At 35.7% G+C, this 23730-nt stretch overlaps 1 protein-coding gene across 1 annotated transcript in view; it reads right to left on the reverse strand.

Moving 5' to 3' along the window:
- RpL5 (ribosomal protein L5) overlaps window positions 1-23717 on the reverse strand; it is a 42006-nt gene extending 18289 nt beyond the window's left edge. Inside the window, exons 1-2 of the mRNA XM_089108418.1 lie at window positions 23622-23717; window positions 2080-2400 (exon numbers count right to left, since the gene is read on the reverse strand). Coding sequence (XP_088964544.1) covers window positions 2080-2400; window positions 23622-23624 — 324 coding nt within the window. The 5' untranslated portion in view covers window positions 23625-23717. The remainder of the gene's footprint in view (window positions 1-2079; window positions 2401-23621) is intronic.
- Between the last annotated feature and the right edge of the window lie 13 nt (window positions 23718-23730).

A 23730-nucleotide genomic window follows, 5' to 3' on the forward strand; every position in this document is an offset into this window, starting at 1 on the left:
CTTTTCTTTTGCTAAATGGTTGTCTCTAAATTTGGTTCTGACGTAATTTACAAATTAACTAACGTAACGAACTTCTATATTCGTATATTTTTCTTCTGGCAAAAAATACAAAGTTGCAGATTTTTGCAAATATGAGCTTAAAACCTATGTTATAGGGTTTTCTGATACACTGAATCTGACGGTGTGATTTTCATTAAAATTCTTTCACTTGTAGGGGATGTCCCCCCCCCTCGTTAAAAAATCACGTAAATTTTCTCAGGCTCGTAGCCTTTGATGAGTAATACTAAACTTAATAAATTCATATATTTAGAATCAGCATTATAAGCCCATTCTTTTGATACATTTATTGACATAATAGTTCCGTTTTTAAAAGTTTCGATTACTATTGAGCCGTATCGCTTGTTTTTTTTTTATTACGTATATGTTATTACATATATGAGGGGGTTCTCCCCTTAGTCAAAACCACGCTCTTTACGTTAAAATTTAAAAAAAAATTTTATTAACAAACCCCTGAATCACAAAGGCCGTTTAATTAGAATATATAGCTCTTTTGAAAGCACTAAAAAAAAACTGTACCGTAAAGAGCGAGGTATTGACTTGGGGGAGAAACCCCTCATATACGTAATAATTTCTGTTCATTTTAAGTTCTAATGTTGCTTCTTACTTTCAGTTGAAAAAACTTGTTTTTTTTTAATTTAATTTCTGATCGTTTTTTAAATAATGCTTGAAAATCCGGCGAAATCCTTCATAGAAATGTTCCTTACCCCAAAGAAACATCCTCCACTTAAATATTCTCCCGAGTAAACCGCTCCTCGAGCCCCCCCCCCACCAGAAAAAAATTATTCCTGAAAATGTCTGTACACTTCCCAATAACCAATACAATATGTAGGCAATGGGCAAAGTTCATAGCTTGCAGCCCTTCCCCTGGGAACTGTGGGGGATTAAGTCATCGTAAAAGACATATTTATCAGATTTTCGACTATGTTGAACAAAATGGCTATCTCAAAATTTGAATTGGGTGACTTTGAGAGAAAAATGAGCGTGGGAGGGGGCCTAGTTGCCCTCCATTTTTTTTTGGTCACTTAAAAAGAGCACTAGAACTTTTAATTTCCGTTCCAATGAGCCCTCTTACGATATTCTAGGAGCAATGGGTCAAAACGATTACCCCTGGATAAAAAATAAATAAAAAAAAATAAACACGCACCTGTGATCTTTCTTCTGGCAAAAAATGCAAAATTCCACATTTTTGTAGATAGGAGCTTTAAACCTCTACAGTAGAGTTCTCTGATACGCTGAATATGATGGTGTGAATTTCATTAAGGTTATATAACTTTTAGGGGGTTTTTCTTCCCTTTTTTTCGAAAATCAGCCAAATTTTCTGAGGCGCGTAACTTTTGATGGGTAAAACTAAAATTGATGAAACTTATATATTTGAAATCAGAATTAAAATCTGATTCTTTTGATGTATCTATTGGTATCAAAATTCCGTTTTTTAGAGTTTCGGTTACCATTGAGCTGGGTCGCTCCTTACTTACAGTTTGTTACCACGAACTGTTTGATTATTACAACTAAAAGTGTTTGTTTGTTGTGTTGTTTTTGCCATGGCCCCAAGAGGCTTTTGTAGCAATAATTATCTATATCCATATTAGAATATATAAATATACATGTTTAATATCTACATTTATTGCAAGATACAGCCAGGACATGTTAAGGTAACAAAAACATCAGGGATTCCCACAGGTCATCCAATTCTCTTTATTTTTTTTGTGTTGTTGTGTTTGTTATCTATTAACCAAGAGGATTATAATACTTCACAATTGTGCAACTAAAAAAAGAAAAAAAATATCTCTTAGTTAACATCAAAATTGTATTGACGTTGAAGGCATAAAAAAAGGGGCCTTTTTGTTTTTATCAAGATTATATTGGTGTAGGAAGCATCAGATAAATAATCAGAAGAAAACCTGCTAGAATCTGAAAGGAATCTATATTTGACCCCTGTTGTTTTTCAGAAGAAGCCCAAAAGTTTCATTAATTCATTGAAGAACAACTAGGTTTTAACACAATGTCTCCAAAACTTACCCTTCTTGCCAAAAGAAGACCAGTGCAGTAAGCAGCTGCATAATTGGTCAAACCAACTTTAATGCCATATTTAGGTAGTTCATGAGAATATGCTGCACAAACAATAACATCTCCTTCAATCCTGGCATAGGCAATTTGACAGACAATATCCTTGTTAGTGAAGCGAACAACCATTCGGTACTTTGGAGTGTTGTATTTGTTTTTATCTTGGATGACGAGACGGCGACGAGCATAGTAGTCTGTTTTTCCTTCACGTCGCCTCCTGAATTTGACTTGAAAACGCTTGAAGTAGGCCTTGTTCTTGACGACCTTGACAAATCCCTTAAACAAATTAAAAAATTAGATTCAAATTTGCATTTGAACATCTTCAGCTAACTTCCAAGTTCCTATTACTCATCAAGCAATGTCTTTCTTTTCATCTAACTACACACAAGGTGAATTTTTCCAGACTTGCCAAAAGAAAAAATATAGGGTTTAACAATGTATTTTCCCCTTCCAGGCCCATCCTAAAATCAAACAATCTCTGTTTTTAGGAATCAGAAATAAATATTAACCAGAACCAAGCTTTAATACAATTTAAACTATAGGCTGAGAACTAGAGTCTTTGAGCAGAGAACATGATTATGTGCCATCTTTTGGCCCCAACCGTTATTTCCAACTATTTTTTCACCATATTCTTTTGTTGTCAAAGAATATTATTTACAGTAACACTTAACAGCCAAGGGACATAAGGATCCAGTTTTGAGAGGAGGAGGGTATAAGTGCATTTTACCTGAGATCTTAGGAGCAAATTATGAAACTTTAAGGGATGGGTCTACAGGCTATAGTATGTCCCAGGAAGGTATTTCAGGACCCTCCCTCTAGAGGGTCCTGAAATTTACTTACATTTACTTACCTATTGAAATTTTGAAAAAACAACATTTTACCTTAATTTTCAGTTATAAGTTTCTTTTTCTCTGGCTTCAGTTCTGAAAATGCAATTTCTGTTATTTGAGTAGAATTTTAAGCTATATCAATCTGGACTTTCTTTGAATAGAGATCACAGACAGTGATGTATGACTGAAATTTTTTCATATATTTGATTAACAAAACTCACCCAGATCATCTAAACCACTGACCCAGACCATCTTATCAGCTTCAGAACTATCTGTTCAGACACTTTTACAGCATTTGTATCTTATGTGAAATAATTTCCTAGACAATAGAATAAAATCAGGGTGAATCAAAATTAACCCACTCCCAAAAGAAATAGAAGATCAGCAGTACAAAGAGCAAATATTACAATAAAGAATTATTGCGATTTTTAATCAGTCCAGGAAGCTTGAGTGAACAACCGTTTTTTGTCAGTCATGGGTGAGCCTATGTAAGGTAAGGAAGCCTAGACTGGTTCTAGGAGTTTACCCCCCCCCCCGTGGAAAATACATCTTTCCAAATTTGATAATTTTATTAGAGTTTTATTTTGTTAATTTCCGTAGGGGGAAGGAATTTTGGTACTTGTTTACTATGCACCACTCACTCAAGTTTACACTGTGTAAAATTCGATAACACACCAGTTTTTTGTTAGTTTCTTCGTTACTTTAGAAATAAATTTGTGCTATATATTTGCACATTACGGGGGGGGGGGATAAAGTATATTGGGTCTGCATGCAAAATGTGTTTTGTACAATTATTCTGCATATTAGATATACAGATCAATAAGTGTATTTTAAAGCCAAATATACAGCCATGAACAGAGTAAAATAACATAAATGAATATAGTGAATGGGGGGAGGGGGGTGTTTCATCCCCCGGAAAATCCCCTCGCAGAAATACCCTGCCCCCTGTGGAAAATGATGTTTCTAAATTTGAAACTTTTACTTGAGTTTCTTTTTTAGTTTCGTTGAAAAAAAAGGAACAAGAAAGGGAAATTTACACACCAGAAGTATCTTAAAAACTTAGAAAAAAAAACACATTTGTTGAAAAGACTTCCATATGAACTTCTGAAATTTTTTGGCAGTAGCAGGTGCCAAATTAAAAAAAAAAAAATACAGAAGAAAAAAAATACAGGCAAATAATCATCAAAATTAAGCTAAAAAATATGGCACCAAAAAGTTTAAGAAGGTTTGGCTATCCTTTGAAAGGACAGTTGGCTTTGGGAACCAACAAATTCTAAAGTAATTGAGTTTTTACAGACGAAAGCATTGTCAATTTTTACGAGTATATTTTTCTTATCTTCCAAGAGCAAAACTACCACAAATCACCAGTAACAAGTAAATGAAATCTAAAACTAACAGAAATTACAAGAGATAGCCAAGTCAAACTCAAAACAAGCAAAAAGTAAAAGGAATATGACTGACAACACCCATGTCTTCTTCAGACCAGATAATAATTTGCACTTTACTTAAAAAAAAAATTAAAAAATAACTGGGTATTGTCAGTTTGATATACATATTCTGATATCTATTTTTTATAGTCTTAATACTTCTCTATTTGTTTAAGTCAAAAAAGTGTAAACATTTAAAATGTATTTTGTTTTCAGTAGTGCAAATTATGTTCTGGTCTTGAGGAGGTGTGGGGGTAGTCAGCCCTACTCAAGCTAATTGTTGCTATTTTGAGTTTGAATAGGTTATATAGGTTATTTTGAGTTTGAATAGGTTATTGTAATTTCTGTTTGTTTTGGGTTCAGTTCATTTATTTATGGTGATTTGTGGTAGTTTTACGCTTGGAAAATTATTTGAATTTATTTCTACTCATTTTTGGCTTAATGAGGCTGCTTTCTTTGGCAAACTTGTTTTGTGGGAAAAGTTTTTTATATTAATTTCCGTTCATTTTTTATTGACATAGTCTTTTTCAGATAAAAATATTTTATATCTTTTTATTTTTTCCTATTATACTCCATAGTCTTTACTTTGAAAATTATTTGACTTTATTTCGGCTTATTTTTGGTTTAATGAGGCTCTTTACTTTTCTTTAAAAAACTTATGTTTCCCATTAACAAATACTATCTGTAAGTAATTAAATAATAAAAAACAACAAGTTTTTCAACTGAAAGTGAGGAGCAACATCAAACCTTAAAACGAACTGAAATTATTATATATATGAAAGGGGTTGCCTCCTCCTCAAGACCTTGCTATATGCGTTAAAGTTCAAAAGTACTTGTAGCATTGCCTCAACATGGTGGGGAAGTGATAACAGAATGATGTTAGATATGACTTTTATAATAAGAAAATAATGACCAAAGTAAGGATTATTTTCAGATATAAAGGACCCAAGGTTCTTCTTATTTCTATAATATTCCCAAATGGGTTTCCACAAGATAACAATATTGCATGGGCGTTGGGAGGGGGCAGCTGCCCCCCCCCCTAGACCTTCAAATTTACATAAGATATGGCTGAAAAAGCAGATGGTTTGGAAAAACCAGTTGATAAAACTCCATCACACTATCGACAGCCCCCCCCCTAGACAATATGCTACCTACGCCCATGCAATATTGTACTTTTATTAATATCTAACTCCACTCTGGCTAAGCATGCTGAATCTATTTATTTGTAAATTCAAAGCTATAAAAAGAGCTGACGCATTTGTAGTAGTCTTAATGTAAGTATTTGGGGATATGACGGGCGTGGAGGGTGTTGTTGCCCTCCAGTCACTTTTGACTATATGAAAGGGCACTCGACCTTTCAATTTCTAATTCAATGAGCATTTTTTTTTACTATTTATTTTTCCTAGGGGTGGTTTTGTTGACCCAATGGTCCTTGAAGATTGGAAGTGGGAGGATTTGAATGGAAATTAAAAGCTCTACTGCCTTTTTTAAGTGAACAAAAAGATTGGATGGTAACTACTCTCCCTCCCACGCCCCTTTTCCCTAACGTCGCCTGACAAAAATTTTGAGAAAGCCATTTCTGTCAGCATAAATGAAAGGTCTAGCAACTATGGCCTTGGGAACAATATGAGACTACACAACCTCTGGGGAAAGAGCGTTAAGCTTGGGAATTTTCCAATTGTACACATACAAACATTTTATTGGGAAGTATACTAACATTTTTATGTGTGGGAGGGGCAGTTTTCTATGGGGAGAATTTTCTGTTGGAAGGGAAGTTTCCTGGGAGTTAACTTTCCTTGGAAAATCTTGCGCTAGGGGAATTTGACAGATTTTCTATGCAAAACTATTTTTATTTGTCATACTCTCTCTTTGCTCTTTCAATTTTGCATGTGGAGTTGTTCCTGAAAAGTTTTCAAGGAGAAATTTTCAACTGGGTGGGCATTTTCTAGGGGATTTTTTCATGGCAGGGGGAATCCCACAAGAGACATTTTTCATGAGGTAATTTTCCAGGCATAAATTACCTTGGACAAACTTTTAACAGGATCAACTTCCCACAGAGAGGGGGGAGGATTCTCAGGAAAAAATCCAAGAAGATTTCTATTTTGTTTTGAAAAATGATTTGAAATTATTGTGGAAGGGGTAACTCCTTTCATATATGTAATAATTTCTGTTCGTTTTAAGTTTTGATGATGCTCCTTACTCTAAGTTGTTAAAAACTTGTTTTCTTTTTCTTCAATTTCTGATCTTTTTTTAGTAATACTGGGTAATCCAGCTCTCTCTCCATGAAAAACTCTGGTGATTCTGGTTTATGAGCCTCTCACGTAAGTTTACGTTGTGTAAAACTCGAGAACAAACCAGTTTCTTCATTACCTTAGAAAAAAAAATTGTAGTATATATTTGCACATTAGGGGGGAGGGGAGTAAAGTATAGCTGGTATGCATGCAAAATGTGTTTGGTACAATTATTCTGCATATTAGATAGAAAGATAAATAAGTGTACTTTAAAGCCAACTATACACCCAAAAACAATAAAATAACATAAATGAAATACCCCCCCCCCAACCTAATGTGCAAATCTATAGCCCAGATTTATTTCTAAAGTAACAAAGAAACTAACAAAAAAAGGTGTGTTCTCAAATTGAGTGAGTGGTGCATAACACACAAGTACCAAAATTCCTTCCCCCTATGGAAATTAAAAATAAACTCAAATAAAATTCTCAAATTTGGAAGGCCTTATTTTCTGGGGGGGGGGGTATTTTCCGCAGGGGCATATTTTCCGGGGGGAGTAAATGCCGGCCACTGCCTAGACTGTCAAAGAAATTCATTTTATTGATGTGACTTATTGAGTCACATTGTGATTTATTGAGTTTGGTATTGTATTTTGCTGATGATTGCTTTTGAATATAAAGCCAAATTATTTAAATAGATTATACTCAATCACTGTCTTCAAACATTTCCTTGTGATCTCCTCCTTTTCTGGCACTATTACTTTAGAATTTTACTATTACTGATGAACAGGATTTTACTATCATGTTTCCCAAGCAGTAGTGTCAAAAACTCATCAGATGTCTTTAAAAAATTGAGCACAAATAAAATTAGGAATGCACCTTAAGTTATCATCCTAACTTCCTTGATGGTCTGAGGACGAGTTTCCTTAACTAAGCAAAGAGAAAAAACATGCTTAAAAATGATCTTATTTAAAATGATTCAGGAATCAAGTGAAAAACATAAAAATTTTCATCCTGATCAAATTAATAAAATGTTTAGTAGTAAGTACCATAGCTGTAACTGAACTTTGTTGACTAGTAATAAAAAATAAGGCTTAAAATGTGCAAATTGCTGTAAACAAACTTCATGATCCAGTTGGTGAGAGTTCACTTGCTAGCTTAATCAGAATAAAAAGAAAATTATTTTTACAAAAGCTGAATTGAACAGCAGCAGTTTCAAAAACCCGAAAATTTGAGTAAATTTCAGTCCCTTAAAAAACTTAACTCTAATTTATTGTCACATCACTAATATTTACAATAAACAAGGAAGGGAAGACAAAAAAAATTGACAAAAAGTTTCAGTATCTCTAGCCCTGACACTACCAAACAGAATTGTGTGCATGGCTGCCAAAGGTAGAATGCTTGTAAAATTTGTAGTACAATTTTCCTAAACAGTAACCAATGAGCATATCTAAGGAAGCAGCAGTCCTACTTTTTAGCAGTTTCCATCAAAACTGTAAAGTTTTGAAAAAAAAATCTTGGAAAAATGTTCAATTTTTACACCTTTAATTAGTGCTCCTTTATCAGTGCAGCCCAACAATCAGACACAATTTTTGACGACAGTATGTTTTGCCAAAAAGGTAGTAAGTTTTGCAATGTAAAGCTGCAACCCTGAAGCCCCATTATCCATCTACATATTAAAATTAAGATGTTATCCTTAAACAAAAACTAGTTCAATCAAAATTATTAACAGCCTTATATTTGCCCTCCCATAATATTACTAAAGATCTGCATATACCCTATTCTAAAAAAAATGGGGTTACAGCCCTTTTTTAAGCCATTCACTCTATGCTAAAGTCCAAGTTCTGCAGAAAGCTTTAAGAATGCAACTGCCCATTTAAGAATACTTGCTTTACATGGTACAATTTTTAACTCTTTTTTTTTTACAGCCAATAGACAGATAAACACTTGCAATCAAGTAGCTAAATCTTTTCCCTCCTAACAAGCTTAAAGGCAAATTCAAGGTAAACATCAAAGAGCGGGAGGAGGGGTGATGAGGTAATAGAGCAAGAAAGCCTAAATAAGAACCAAGGAAAATATTTTTTTTCTTTGTTAAGTTTTCTTGTTTTATCATGCTTATCCAATGTGATCTTAGAAATTATTTATGATGAGGGAGCCCTACTCCCTCACTAAATTGATTTCTTTTCTAAGCTTTAACACCAATTATTACTGTGGTTTAAAAAATACTGTTTTTTAATTTTGATTAGCATTCATTTTGAATGTATTAGATACATCCAACCACTCCAACCTCCTAGGTGGGAATCAGGGTCTGATAAGCACGAGTGCTCCCAAGCTATGGTTGGGGCCTCGGAGCGAGGATTCACGCCCCCGTCCCTAGCGAGCCAGGAGGAGAGCCCTAAGTTGCACCTCACAGCAGTGGAGTGGTGTAACATTCTATTAGTAGACTAGCCTGACAAATAGAATGGCTAACGCAACGGGGCACCAAGGGTCTGGAGAACCTTTGGTCAAGTCAATTCCCATGAAACACCAATGGATATTGAAGATCAAATACAGAGAGATACTACTATTATGGCGTTCGCGGTAGCCGACGCGGACCAGGTCAGGGTGGTGCCTGGCCCAACAAGTATGCAAGCCACCCGATCAAGAAAACATCTGAATATTGGCGCGTGGAATGTTTGCAGCTGCAAGCTGGAATCCACGCAACTGCTCCTTGCAAAGGAGCTGCAGAAGTATAAAATCAACGTTTGTTGTCTGTCAGAAACGAGACTTAATGATGTTCTGTCCAAAAAGTTGACTGTTTCCGAATCTGACTCATTCCAGTTCTATAACTCGGGTCCCAATGATGGTTCCGGCCAGCAAGGAGTTGGGTTCCTAATAGATGGTCCTACTGCATCATGCGTCACCTCTTGGGAGCCAGTGTCACCAAGGATCGCCATGATCAGACTGAGAGGCCACATTAGCCACATAACCATAATCGCCATGTACGCTCCGATAAGGGACAGTAGTGACGCGGTCAAAGATGCCTTTTATTATGACCTACAAAGAATCATCAACAAGACACCAAGGCGTGACATGCTCTTTGTAGCTGGAGACTGGAACGTCTGGCTTGGCAGAGTAGACCCCAACACAGCAGCAGTTATTGGCCGCCACACCATTGGTGACAGCTGCATCAATGGAGAAAGGCTCTTACAGCTAGCCAGATACAACAACTTATGCGTCACAAACACTCTCTTTGAGCACAAGAGACTCCACCTCGTTACATGGTGTTCAAATGACGGTGTAACAACAGCCCAAATCGACCACATCTTAGTCAGCAGAAGATGGAAGAGCTCCTGCACAGATGCCCGGGTATACAGAGGAGCAGACACAGGATCTTTAAATGGATCTGACCACTATCTCCTAACTTGCAAAGTCCGTCACCGCCTTAGTAGGCAGAAGCAACAGAAGGCAGGGAAGCGCTTTGATGTTTTGAAACTAAGATGCACGGAAATCAAAGCTGACTTCAAGTTAAAGCTAAGCAACTGGTTTGAAGCCTTGAATTGTCTCTCACTCGTCAATGAAGAATGGGCGCAGATAAAAATTGCGACACAGGATGTAGCTGAGGTGCTTGGCCACACAAAACGAAAACAGCAAGCCTGGATCTCTGACCACACCATAGAACTAGTTGAGAAGAAGCGACCCCTTGTGAGAGGTGCAAAAGAACCCTTAAAAGTAGCTCACAAAGCATTTAAACAGTCACTGAAACAGGACAGAGAACAGTACTGGTCAGATCTGGCGATTGAGTTGGAACAAGCGTCCAGGAGTCACAACAGAAGGAAAATGTTCAAACTACTGAAAGAAGCGACAGGAAAAGCTCCTGTAACGGTTGACACACTGAAAGATAAGTCCGGAGAACTCATCCGAACAGAAGAAGGACGCATGGAACGCTGGCAAGAGCATTTTTCTGAGCTACTGAACCCTGTCAAACCCCCGTGCGATCCAACTGCCGTCTCGAGTGCTGCTAGAGAGCCCTACGCAATAAACCTCGATCCGCCAAGTATTGCAGACGTACAAAAAGCACTGAAGTGCATGAAAAACAATAAAACTCCTGGAGAGGATGGGATCCCTTCTGAAATGTTCAAGTCCTCACCAACTCTACTATGCCGCCTAACCGACCTTTTTGTCCAGGTGTGGACAACAAAGACCTTCCCAAAAGACTGGAAAGTATCAGTCCTTGTTCCGCTATACAAAAAAGGAGATAAGGCCATTTGCAGAAACTATAGGGGTATCTCCCTGATTGACCATGCCATGAAGATCTTCTGCGTCATTCTTTTGAATCGATTCAAAGACGCATGTGACAAGTTAACCCATCCTGAACAAGCAGGCTTCAGACCAGGCAGAGGCTGTCCAGAACAGATATTGACGATTCACCTCATTCTTCAGCAGTACAGCAGGTTTCATCTACCCCTTCTCATTGCCTTTATTGCCTTTGCAGCTGCCTTCGATTCTCTCATCAGAGAGGAGCTATGGAGAATTATGGCTGAAGACAGTACGCCACAGGAGATCATTGAGATACTCTGAAGTGCGTATAAGGACACTGAGACTTGCGTCCGTGTTTCTGGCAATGACACCCCTAAGTTTCCAGTGGAGTAAAGCAGGGATGCCCCCTTTCACATATATTATTCAACTACGCGATAGACTGGATCATGTATATTTCAATGAGAAACCACAGCAGAATAGTCTTCGGACAAATAGCTGGTTTCCTCCAGCCCCTGACAGATCTGGACTTCGCAGACGACGTTGCTGAGCTGGAAACTACCGCTGACAGCTTACAAGGCATGATCGACGATACCTATGAGGTCTCAAAGCGCATAGAACTGGCCATCAGCAGCGCAAAGACTAAAGTATTGGCTCTCAACCAACCTGCTCCTTGCCAAGTTACCCTCTACAGTGAGCCAATAGAAAGTGTTGAGGAATTCAAGTATCTTGGCTCTATCATAACACCAGATGGCAGAGCTGAAAGGGATATCTCTGCCCGCAAAGCAAAAGCCTGGGAAGTCTTTACTAGTCTGAAAAAAGCATTATGGACCACATGGGAGATCTCAACCAAATCAAGTCAGAATCTATGGTGCAACTGTTTGAGCAGTACTACTGTATGCTTGCGAGACAAGGCTGATCAAGACTGAAGATGCAAGAACTTTGGACATGTTTGACCACTGCTGCCTTTGTTACATCCTCTGCATTAAGAGATGGGACAGAATTTCCAATAGCGAAGTAAGGAGTTGCTGTGGCCAATCAGAAGAGCTATCACTTATCATTAAAAGACGTCGCCTGAAGCTCCTCAGCCACACATTGCGCCGTCCCGAAGGCACAATATGTCTAGACGTCCTTGTCTGCGAACCAGCCCCCTCCTGGAAACGTAAACCAGGAGGACAAAAGAAGAACCTGTGGCAAAAATTCAAGGAGGACCTGGAACTGTGGGGAGGATTCAGGAGACACAGTCAGAGATGGGACAAAGACTGGCTGAAGATCACCAGAGAAGCTGCAGCCAACAGGTCCAAGTGGTCATCAGAAGTCATCCCAAGATCCTTTGGTCCCGGGCAGGACAGTTCATTGTCTGGTTCCCGCCAAAAGTAAAGTAAGTAAATATTAGATACATTAATTGATAAACAAATTGATGGTGTGATGGAGAGGGCAGAACAAAAAGTTGAAAGTTACAAGGCTAAAATGGGCTGTTGAGGCTCTGAACCCCATCCCACCCAAAAACCTGACCTTCCCATTAGATAAAACCTCTCCTACTGCTATGTGTAGCTACACATATAAATACTTAATCAAATTACTGATGTATGAAATTATTATGCAAAAAGAAAGGAGCTTCTAAATTCCTTAAATAACAAAATATTGAAGTTTCAAGGAAAATAAAACTTAGGAGCCTTGTCTTTTATTCAGGATAATTCTGTGCCACCCCCCCCCAAAAAAAATGCTAGGAACTATGTAATACTGTACATGAATGAGTGAATTCTCAAATATAATGACTCATTCAAATAAAAGTTTTTTAATTGTTACCTGTACATCCTTTAATGTTGTACTGACATAAAATGTTTTGAAATGGTTTGTACATTATACATTATATTAGTTGTATTTTGTCAGGGTCAATAATCGTTTTATACAAGGGACTTTGATAGTTGCTGATTGGCTATCTCAGAATTTTGATTGACAGTGCTGTGAGGCTTTAAATTTTTGGTATGTTTCACCAAAAAATACCTTTTTTGGTATTATGATTGATTATCCCCCTCCCCCCAGATTTTAAGAATAGTTTTAGTTCCTCCCCTGCCAAGTGAATTGAAATTACTGGACGACTGATAGCATCTTTCTTCACTTTGGCAAAACAAGAAAATAGTTTTTCTTAACTTTGAAAAAAAAAAAAAAAAAAATTGTTTTTTTAAAGTCTTTTTTCACCAATATGAAGAACTTTACATTTGGATGGCTTGAACTGCAGTCCCCAGTCTTCAAACCATCTTGAAAGCATGTTGAGGTCTTCCTGAACACTGGAGGCTTTTTCATTACATCTGGCCCTAGTAGCTTACAGTGATCAGCATATAACATCAGAGGATTCTTTAGGTTAAATATTCATTGACATACATACTAAACAATGTAGGCCCAAGTGGTTGCTTGCAGGACACTGCTTAGATCTAAGCAGGAGCAGGGACACCACCCCTAACATCAAGAAGTCATCATACCATGATGACTTCTCCTTATTTTTGCTATTCTATAAATCTCTTTTTAACTACCTCAAACAAAGAATTGACATAAATATACTAAGGATTATTACTGAAATAAGCAACAATTCATGCAATGCCAGTGCTACTTATGGGACATTTATCTCTGTATGCTGCAGCATCAGCATGCTGCACAAAATGTCTGCTGCAAGTAGGATAAAGTAAATTTAAACAATATGTTTAATTTTCTCATATAAAGAAATTTCCAGTCTGGTCTTGGTGTTCAGAATGCACATGCAACTTTTATTTCAATTGTTGAAAAGTTTAAGAAACAAAAAACTCCATTATTTGTCTGTGCAATAGACATATCTAAGGCGTTTGATTCTGTCTTACATTTGCAAGCAGTCTTGTCACTACTAAGGGCAGGAGTTGATCCCTTTGTCTGTAATTGTGTATGGCAATGGTACTGAAAATCTCAAGTAAGAATTCGGTCTGCCGGATAGCTTTCTGGACTTATAGATATACGTAGGGGTGTTAAACAAGGCTCAGTAATCAGCCCTGTGATATTTAACAATACAATACATTCTGCAACAAAATTGATAGAAGGTTTTTTGATAGATGATGGAGTTGATGCTAGTCATCTATCTTACACAGATGATCTACTTTTGATAAGTGATAATTTAGAATCTTTACAGAAAGCTATTAATGCCATGTCGTCTGCACTTGGTGATATTGGGCTAACAATAGAGCCGTCTTAGACTAAATTCGTCATTTTGAATGACAAAACATTGCCAAATTGTGCTGTTGATGTTTGTGGGAAGACAGTTCTCCAAAAGGATAAGTTTGAGTACCTTGGACTCCGGTATGGGAATTCTATCAGAGCTACTAAAAATCTAGTTATTGCAGCACTTAAAAGAAAAACTGCAGAAAACTTACAGTATTCTAGCACAAACTAAAGGTCAATTTGACAAAATTATGCTTGGTCATCTCTGTAACGCCATGTTCGTGCCACATGTCTTTTTTTTAATCCCTTTATGGAATTGCTTTAGTAAAACCAAACGTAACCCAATTCATTCAATTTTTTTTGGTGTTGCAAATATTTATTGGGAATTCCCATATGGTTCAGAAACTCTTATGTTTTGCCGAGGTACTATATTTTTGAGATAAGTAAGAAAATGGATGAGTTGTATATTCGTTTCAAAAATCGAAATAGAGCAATACACGACTTTCCATTGGCTAGTCTTGTGCATTAAAATCGTGATTTTGATTTTGTTTGTTTTCTCTTTTCCATAGTTATCACAGTTTAATTTTGTTTTGTAGCATTGTGTGATTTTTTTTTTTTTTTTCTTTCGTTTTTATAACTCCTTTGAGCATTTACATGTATTTGTATGAAGGGTTGAAATAAAATTATTATTATTATTACTATAATATAAGTAGTATCCACCTACAATATTTTTCTATTTTTATCAGTTTTAACATGTAGTACTGGGAGACTAAGCTTTACTTGCTGAACAGAATTTTAGACAAAAGAAGTTCAGTTTACCCTCCCCCCTCCAGATATATATGTCCCATACACTTATTTGCATAGGAAACACATGCATAATTTTTCTAAAATTTAGTTGTTTTTTTTAGCAGAACAATCAAATTTTGCATAATAATTAAAAAAAAAAAAAACGTTGAAATTGAATATAAAAAAGTAAGCTTAAAAAATCAAATTTAACCAAATAGAAAAAGCCTGATTTCATGCAACTTTTCACAGCAAAATTAAATGGAACTAAATGGAAAAAAGATATAAAGGGGAAGGTAATTTTCAAACTCCAGGAATCAATTTTCCCTCTCCAGCTGGTATCCCTGGCAAGTTTAATTAATCCAAGGTTTCTGCCACAATGTTGTTGTTTGTATTTTCTGGATATTCTTTATCAAACAATGCCTGATGGGTAAGTTAATGATTCTGACATTATTTTTGAATATTTTAAAATTAAAAACAATCATTTTAAATGTGGGGGAAATTTCCAGGGGGCAAGAATTTCCAAAGGAGAATAATTTCTGCAGGTATGGGGGAATTTTCCAGAAGAAATTTGTCTGCAGAGTTTTTTCCTTAGACCTTTATTGTTATTCATTAAAGAAAAAAATGAAAAAGAACCCTAAGTCCACTTCTGTGTGCCATATGGCCCTTTATGATGGCCATATTCAGTCAAATTCATAAAAAAGTGTTTAAGTATTAAATTTTTTATAAATGAGTCCATAATTAGATCTCTATGATGTCCATGTTTCCAACCCAGCCTTCCATTCCACAAATGTCACCTAGATTACAGTTTTAGGGTACCATATGACACTTTTTGATGACTTTACAAAGTCAAATTTACAAAAAAAAATGGTGAAAAATAACAAGTAGCTTTTAAATGAGCCAATAAACAGCTCTCTATGATGTTCCAGTGCCCTGACAGTGACAAAGAAAATCAAAGCAAGAAAAAAAGAGGACAAATTGGTGCTACCCATGCAAAGAAGAGATTTTCCTTCTTGTTCAAGGAAATGGGTTGTAATTTTTTTAATAAGGTTTTGACAATGGCATTCAAGGGGTGAACTTTTTGGTTTTCTATGATGCCATTTTCAAATTGCATGCAACTGAATGATGTAATGTATGAGGTGAAGCTGGCAAAAACAGCCAGGCTTGTTTGAAATTCACGATCACCTACCCAAAAGACACTACTGGCAGTTGCAAAAATTAATTGCTGACAATTTTAGTAAAAGCCAAGCACCAGTACACAATTTTAAACAACTTGTCTGTTTTTTATTATGTATATATATATATATATATATATATTTATATATATATATTTATATATATATATATATCTATATATATATATACAGGGACGTGCGCAGGAGGGGGGGGGGGCCCGGGCCCGCCCCCCCCCCGAAATCTCACGATTTTTTTCATTTTCCCATAATTTTCTGATTTTTCTCACAGAATAATGGGTTTGAAGGATTTGCCCCCCCCCCGAAACAAATTCCTGCGTATGTGCCTGTATACACATATACATATATATATTAAGTTTTGAAATTAACCAAGTAGCCTAGTGTCTTTGCAAAATAGTAACTTCACTTCATCACTTGAAGAAAAGAGTGCCATTGAAGCCTTAGGGCAGGCACATATATCCTTTACTTTTTTTCCATTGGGTGTTTGAATGTCCATCATAAAATAATTTCCAAAAGTAAGTTTCTAAACATCTTGAAAACATATTTGGGCTTGTATCTTTCATAAATTTTCCAATGCCCCTTTCCTTTGAAGAATATTTCATGCTCCCTACCTCCCTGGATATGGATACCCTCTTACACCCCTCTCCTCAATAAAAATGCTTGAGCTATAACTACAGATATAGCCCTAGGCTAAAAACAGAAGTAGTTAAACTTATGCATTTAAATTATTTCAGTATGCTCATTTCTCTTCATGAATGCTAATTAAAGAAAATTTGACAAAAAAAAATCAACAAACTTTAACAAAGGAACTGTATAGGTCTAGACTACCATAAGAGATAAGATGATGCAACTGCAACAACAAGGATTAGTATATTTAGAAAGTGCATTAAATGGAGAAAAATCTCATTATTCTTTTTTTCTATCTAATTTTTCCCCTAGCCTATATAATAAATTTATTTAGCTAGGACTACTTATTAAGAATTCTATGACAGTACCACTTGGTGGTGTTTCAGAGCCCAAACTTATATAAAACTAAACTTGGCAAAAAACTAAGGATAAAATTCTAGACCAACAACCCTTTGCTATCTTGGAAAGGTGTCAGGTTAGGAAAATGAAACCTTCAGGGATGGATCTACAAACTAAAGTATGTCCTGGGAAAGGTATTTTGAAGAGAATATCAGCAATATCTTCATCAGCAACATCACAAGAATCAAATTTTGATGCTTATTCAAAATCTATAAAATTCATGAATTTTAATGTTACCCATCAAAAGTTACAAGCCTGAGAAAATTTGACAAATTTTTGAAAAAGGGGGGAAATACCCCTAAGAAATCAAGTGATTGTAATGAAAATCATACTATGAGATTCAAAATATCAGAAAACCCTGCTGCAGAGGTTTCAAGCTCCTATATACAAAAATGAGGAATTTTGAATTTTTTGCCTTAGGATAGATCATGGATGCATGTTTATTTGTAGTTTTTTGTTTGATTCCCTCAGGGGTGATTGCATCAAACCAATCATCCTAGAAGATCACCAAATGACTCATTTGATCAGAAATTGAAAGTTCTAGTGCCCTTCTTAAGTGAATAAAAATATTGGAGGGCAGCTAGCCCCCCTCACAGCCCCCTTTTTATCCAAAATTGAGATAGCCGTATTCTTCAGCATGCTAGAAAGATTTAATAACTGTTTTTAAGGATGACTTGATCCCCCACAGCCCCCAGAGGAAGGGCTGCAAGTTCAGAACTTTGCCTGTTGCTTACATGTAGTATTGGCTATTGGGAAGCATATAATTTTTTTTTGGGGGGAGGGATTTTCTGGTGGGGTGCTTACATGAGATAATCTTTCCATGGAGGAGCTTTTTGTGGGGGGGGGGGGGGCCTGGATTTCCCAGCATTAATTAAAATTATCAGAATTATGTATATGAAGCATTTGCCCCTTCCAGAGTACCCTGCTCTTTGCACTAAAGTATTTTTTTGGATTTGTAAAAGGCTTATTATTCTGATTAAATGGTCCTTGTGTATCAGGAGTCATTACTAAATAATTAGAACAAAAAGTCAAATTTTAGTATAAAGAGCAAGGTACTGAGCAGGGGGCAGCCCCCTCATATACATAATAGTTTTTGTTCATTTTAAATTTTAATGTTGCTCCTTACTTCCAGTTGAATAAACTTGTCTTTTTTTAATTTAATTTTTGTAAGGCATTTGACAAGGTATCAATACCTCTACAGTTGTTAGAGGTATTTTTAGAGGAATGTTAGTGTTGGCAAAGCATTATCTAACCATTGTACTGTTTTAAGGAGTCCCTCAAGGTAGTTGCTTAGGACTAGTTCCGCTTTGCATATTTATAAATGATTTGCCACAGGTAATTCAACATAGTAAATTAAAATGTTAGCAGATGAAGTAAAGCTCAAAACAGTTCTTACTTCATAGTATACAGAATAAATGTAGCTAACACATTTTGCAATACAGTCTCACTATACTTTACCCTCGCCCCCCCCCCCCAATGCACAAATATATAGCCCAAATTATATAATTCTAATAGATTCTGCCACCCATCACTTGTTTTTCGAGTTCATGTTTTGTCATAGTTGATTCACATTTACAGTCATAAAGGTAGGAGCAAGAGAGCCACTTTAGAAGAACAGATGGGAAAAACATAATTGGGGACATATAAGGCCCATTCTTTTGCACTAAGATCTCATATCTTTCTACAAAGATTTCCATTACTTTATCTTATCTTTGTTCTAAGATCTTATAGCTCAATGATGTTAGCAAAAAGTTTGAAGGACACCATCTTTCTGCCATATAAAACAATGATGAGAGAACTTTGATGATATACTCATATTGTTATTTGACTGCTGATCAGAATAGAATGATGAAAGATGTTTGCAAAAGAAACTATATAAGATCTAAGATCTTAGTGCTAAGATTTAACTTTTAAGTGTTCTTTGTCAAAAGATGTAAAATCTTAGCACAAAGATGAGTAAAAGATTGGCCCTATATTCACATATTAGGGGGAGGGTTGGGGGTTATGTGTAGTGGGACTGCATGCAAAATATGTCAGTTATAATTATTCTGCAAAGCTTTACAAGGGCATATCATCCCAGATCATGAGGCTCTTCTACACAATGATTTAAAAGCATTGGTTATGTGTAATTTAAATTCAATGACTATTAATCAAGGAAAATTCTATGTGGTGGATTATCTAGTGAATGCAGTAGCATATCAGTATTCTATTGGTGATGTAATATGTTCTGTTGATTACCTTGGTATTGTTTTTGATAATCAGTTGAGGTTTGATAAACAAGCATTAGCTGTATCACAAAGGCAATTACAGTTTGCTTTGTATCAAAAGAAGAGAAGGTTTAACCTGCAAAGCTTTACTAAGCTGTATAAGACAATGATGTAACCAATAGTTGAATACTGAACATCTCTGTGGTATATGATTTACAGATTACTGAAAAACTACAAAAAACTAGCATCAAAATTTGTTCCTTATTTGAAGTGCTTGCCTAAGATGGCATAGACTAAGATGTTTGAGCTTACCATCTTTGTAATGCAGGAGGGGTAGATTGGACTAAGTTAATGCATTTGAAATTATTAAAGGTGTTGATAATTTGTCTTTTAACAATTTCTATCAGTTTAGCCATTATTCACCCACATGGCAGAATTCATTTAAATTGTATCAGAAAAGGATTTTAAGAAAGGTTAGACAGGGTTCTTTTGCAAATCAGTCATGTTACAGCTTTGGTGAAAATTAAAATAAAATACTGTTTTGTCAAAATTTCAATAGGTATTGCATCATACCAATCAATAGGTATGTTGTTCTTCAAAGTTTCACCTGTCATGTAGGCAAAATTCAGGACCCTCTAGAGAGAGAAGGAGTGGAGGATGGTATTTCCTGGGAAGATACCTTCCTAGGACATATTTTAGCCTGTAAACCCATCCCTGAAAGTTTCATTTTCCAAACCTAACACCTTTCCAAGATTGCCAGAAGTGGTTAAAGTAGAATTTTATCAAAACAATTCTTACTTCATAGTATACAGAATAAATGTAGCTAACATATTTTGCAATACAGTCCCACTATACTTTACCCTCCCCCCCAATGCACAAATATATAGCCCAAATTATATAATTCTAATGGACTCTGCCACCCATCACTTGTTTTTCAAGTTCACATCTTGTCATAGTTGAATCAATTTACAGTCATAAAGGTTGGAGCAAGAGAGCCACTTTGGAAGAACAGATGGGAAATATATAATTTGGGCTATATAAGGCCCATTCTTTTGAACTAAGATCTCACATTGGTAAATATTTACCAAATCATGGTATTGAGTTACAACTAAAGTGAATATACCACTCAATGCATTTTTTATGCTCTTTACAAATATAATAATCATTTTTGTCAGAAATGAATTTTAGCCCTGACCCCTATAGCCTATATACCAATCCCGGGTATATATTTTCACATAGGGGGGTGGGGGTAATTTTATTTCTGATGTAAATGAGAGGTAAGTTTAAACCTTCCCCCCCACCCCCAAAATGTGCAAATATATAACCTGAATTGGTATATATAGGGGTGGGGGCTAAAATTCCTTTCCAACAAAAATGATTATTACATTTGTATAGCATAAAAAAAGGCATTGAGTGGTATATTCACTTCAGTCATAAGTCAATTATATGATTTGGTAAATATTTACCCTCACATCTTTCTGCGAAGATTTCTATTCTTTTAACTCATCTTTGTTCTAAGATCTTATAGCTCAATGATGTTAGCAAAAAGTTTGAAGGACACCATCTTTCTGCCATATAAAACAATGATGAGAGAACTTTGATGATATACTCATATTGTTATTTGACTGCTGATCAGAATAGAATGATGAAAGATGTTTGCAAAAGAAACTATATAAGATCTTAGTGCAAAGATTTCACTTTTAAGTGTTCTTTGTCAAAAGATGTAAGATCTTTGCTCAAAGATGAGTAAAAGAATGACCCTATATTTACACATTAGGGGGAGGGTGGGGGGTAACGTGTAGTGGAACTGCATGCAAAATGTGTTAACTATAATTATTCTGCATATTCTAAAGTAAGAATGGTTTTCTTAACATGTTTCCTTCTCAATTGGTTATTAACTAGGCATATGCCAAATGAGGTACAAGGCAAGTATTTTCAGCTTCAAAACATAATTCAATCCCAATCTGTGAATTTTCAATGATCTGTAAATACATTTCCTGAAATTAGAAAAAAAAACAATACAACATTGATATGGCTTAAAACTCTACTCAAATAACAGGAATTACATTTTCAAAACTAAAACCAGAGAAAAGAGAAACTAAAAATGGTAAATATTTACCAAATCATATTATTGAATGACAACTAAAGTGAATATACCACTTGATGCCCTTTTTATGCTCTTTATGAATATTATTTATTTTATTTATTAACTGAAAACCATCTACAAAAACATGAAAAGGACAGAGCAAAATATAAGAAAAAAGAAAAGAAAAGAAAACAATAGTACAAGACAAGTATTGACAAAACCACCAAGATCAAATAAGAACATCAATTATAAATAAATCAAGGACAAAATAGGAACAAAATCAAACAAAGCAAAAGCAAATTCACACATACAACATCAACATTATAATTATAAGTATATATATATATAAAATAAAAAAAAAATCAACAACAGACAAAGTTATTGCACTAGAAGTGGGCATAGCTCATGACCAGCTACTTTTCTATTATGTTCTCCAATAACTCAAGAGATAGATATTTCTGGGTCTGCAATTTTGTATATTTTAACTATAGATGAATTTCTGTGCCAAGGTGGTAGACGTAGTAAATATTTTACAAAATAGAAAAACAGCAAACAGATTTTGTAAATATTTTCCAAAATGGGTCAATGAACAACGTATGGGGGAGGGCTACTGCATTGAACAGGCTAGCTAGGAGATGACAATTCAAATAGAACTTGCAAGTGACAATAGAGGCATAAGATGCTGAAATTTGATGGTTAATATGCTCAATGAAAAGAGATCTAGTGTGACATAAAGAGGACCTGATGGGGAGGCCTAAGTATACTATATGATCAGCAGGCTGAACTGTTGAGCTCCTAAGTGTTATTGCAGGGGGAGTAGGACTCCCAGTTGAAAAGAACTATTTCAGACTTCACCAAATTGAACTGAACTCCAACCGTGACATATTCATTTTGAAGGATAGCAAAAATTTCACTGATTTGCAGTAGAGTACAACTGAGATTCAGAATATCATCTGCATAGCACACAATTGACAGATTAGTAGATGCCAAAATTAAAGAGCAGGGGCATTGGTCTTGAGCCCCAAGGACGTAATTATTGACAAAATTGGGGGAAGAAACTACACCTTGTCGAGCACCCTTTAAGATGGGTATGAGCCTTTTCTTGGGAACTAGAGGCAAATTTTTATCTGGCAGAAGTTTCAGTTGAAAGGATAACCATGTATACATATCCCTAAGTGTACAAATTATATCCAGGTTCAGTCCACGCCTACCAGCTTTAAGAAGCATTGTAGAGTGAATGAGTGAGTCAAATGCATGTCTTACATCATGGCCAGCAAGAACTAGACTTTCTCCTGCAGAATCAACATCAATAAGAGCATTTGCTACTATAGTGAGAGCATCAGCACAGCCAGTTCTTTGTTTGAAGCCAAATTGGTATGGGTGTGTATAACTAGCCTAGTTACTTTGAGTTTGTCCCTAAAGAGAAGCTTGAAGAGCTTACAAAGAGAGGTTGCAATGATGATGGGCCAAAATGAGGTACACTGAGGTACTGCTTTTCCCTTCTTAGGGATTGGAGTAAGGTCACCAATACAGAATGTTGAGGGCACAGCACATGAGTGAAAATCATCTGCATTAGCAGAGTGAGGTGCTGGGTTAAAAGAGGCCTTCAGTTCTTTAGATGAATAGCTTATACAATCAAAGCTGCTAGAAGGTTTCCACTTTAATTTTTGGGTTGCTTTGTCTATTGCTTGAGTTGTCACAGTGTAATGTGTTTTTGGCAAAGAAGCTAAGAAGGCATCTAAATCATTATCATACTGATCCTGAAGATATAATAATAATGTTTGTCAAAAATGAGTTTTAGCCCTCACCCCTATATATACCAATTCAGTGTATATTTACACATTAGGGGGGGGGGGTAATTTTGTTTCTGATGTAAATGAGAGGTAAGTTTAAACTTTACCCTCACCCCTCTAATGTGAAAATATATACCCTGAATTGGTATATATAGGAGTGGGGGCTAAATTTCATTTCTGACAAAAATGATTAGGCTATTATATTTGTAGAGCATAAAAAAAGGCATCGTGTGGTATATTCACTTTAGTCTTAACTCAATAATATGAATTGGTAAATATTTACCCTAAAAATTAAGGTATAATGTTGTTTTGTGAAAATTCCAATATGTATAGACTAGTCAAGTAGGCAACTTTCTAAGGCCTAAAAGGATTTACTACTAAAAGTTTGATTTTCCTAAGCTAACCCCTTCCCAAGATAGCCAAAAGTAACTTGTCTAGAATTTTACCAAACTAAGTAATATATATTAAGAATATTAAATTCTACAGAGAATTATTCTACTAACCATTTTACTTTTGATGGGTTTAAAATAGAAAAAGGAAACGGCGAGGCTTTTCTTCAGTTATTGATGATAATTATGATAAAGCAAAAACGAATTTGTGATCATAGTGAAA

This window comes from Artemia sp. Qi Xiang Cuo, chromosome 3 (genome assembly GCF_049724085.1).
Source record: "Artemia sp. Qi Xiang Cuo chromosome 3, ASM4972408v1, whole genome shotgun sequence".
NCBI lineage: Eukaryota > Metazoa > Arthropoda > Branchiopoda > Anostraca > Artemiidae > Artemia > Artemia sp. Qi Xiang Cuo.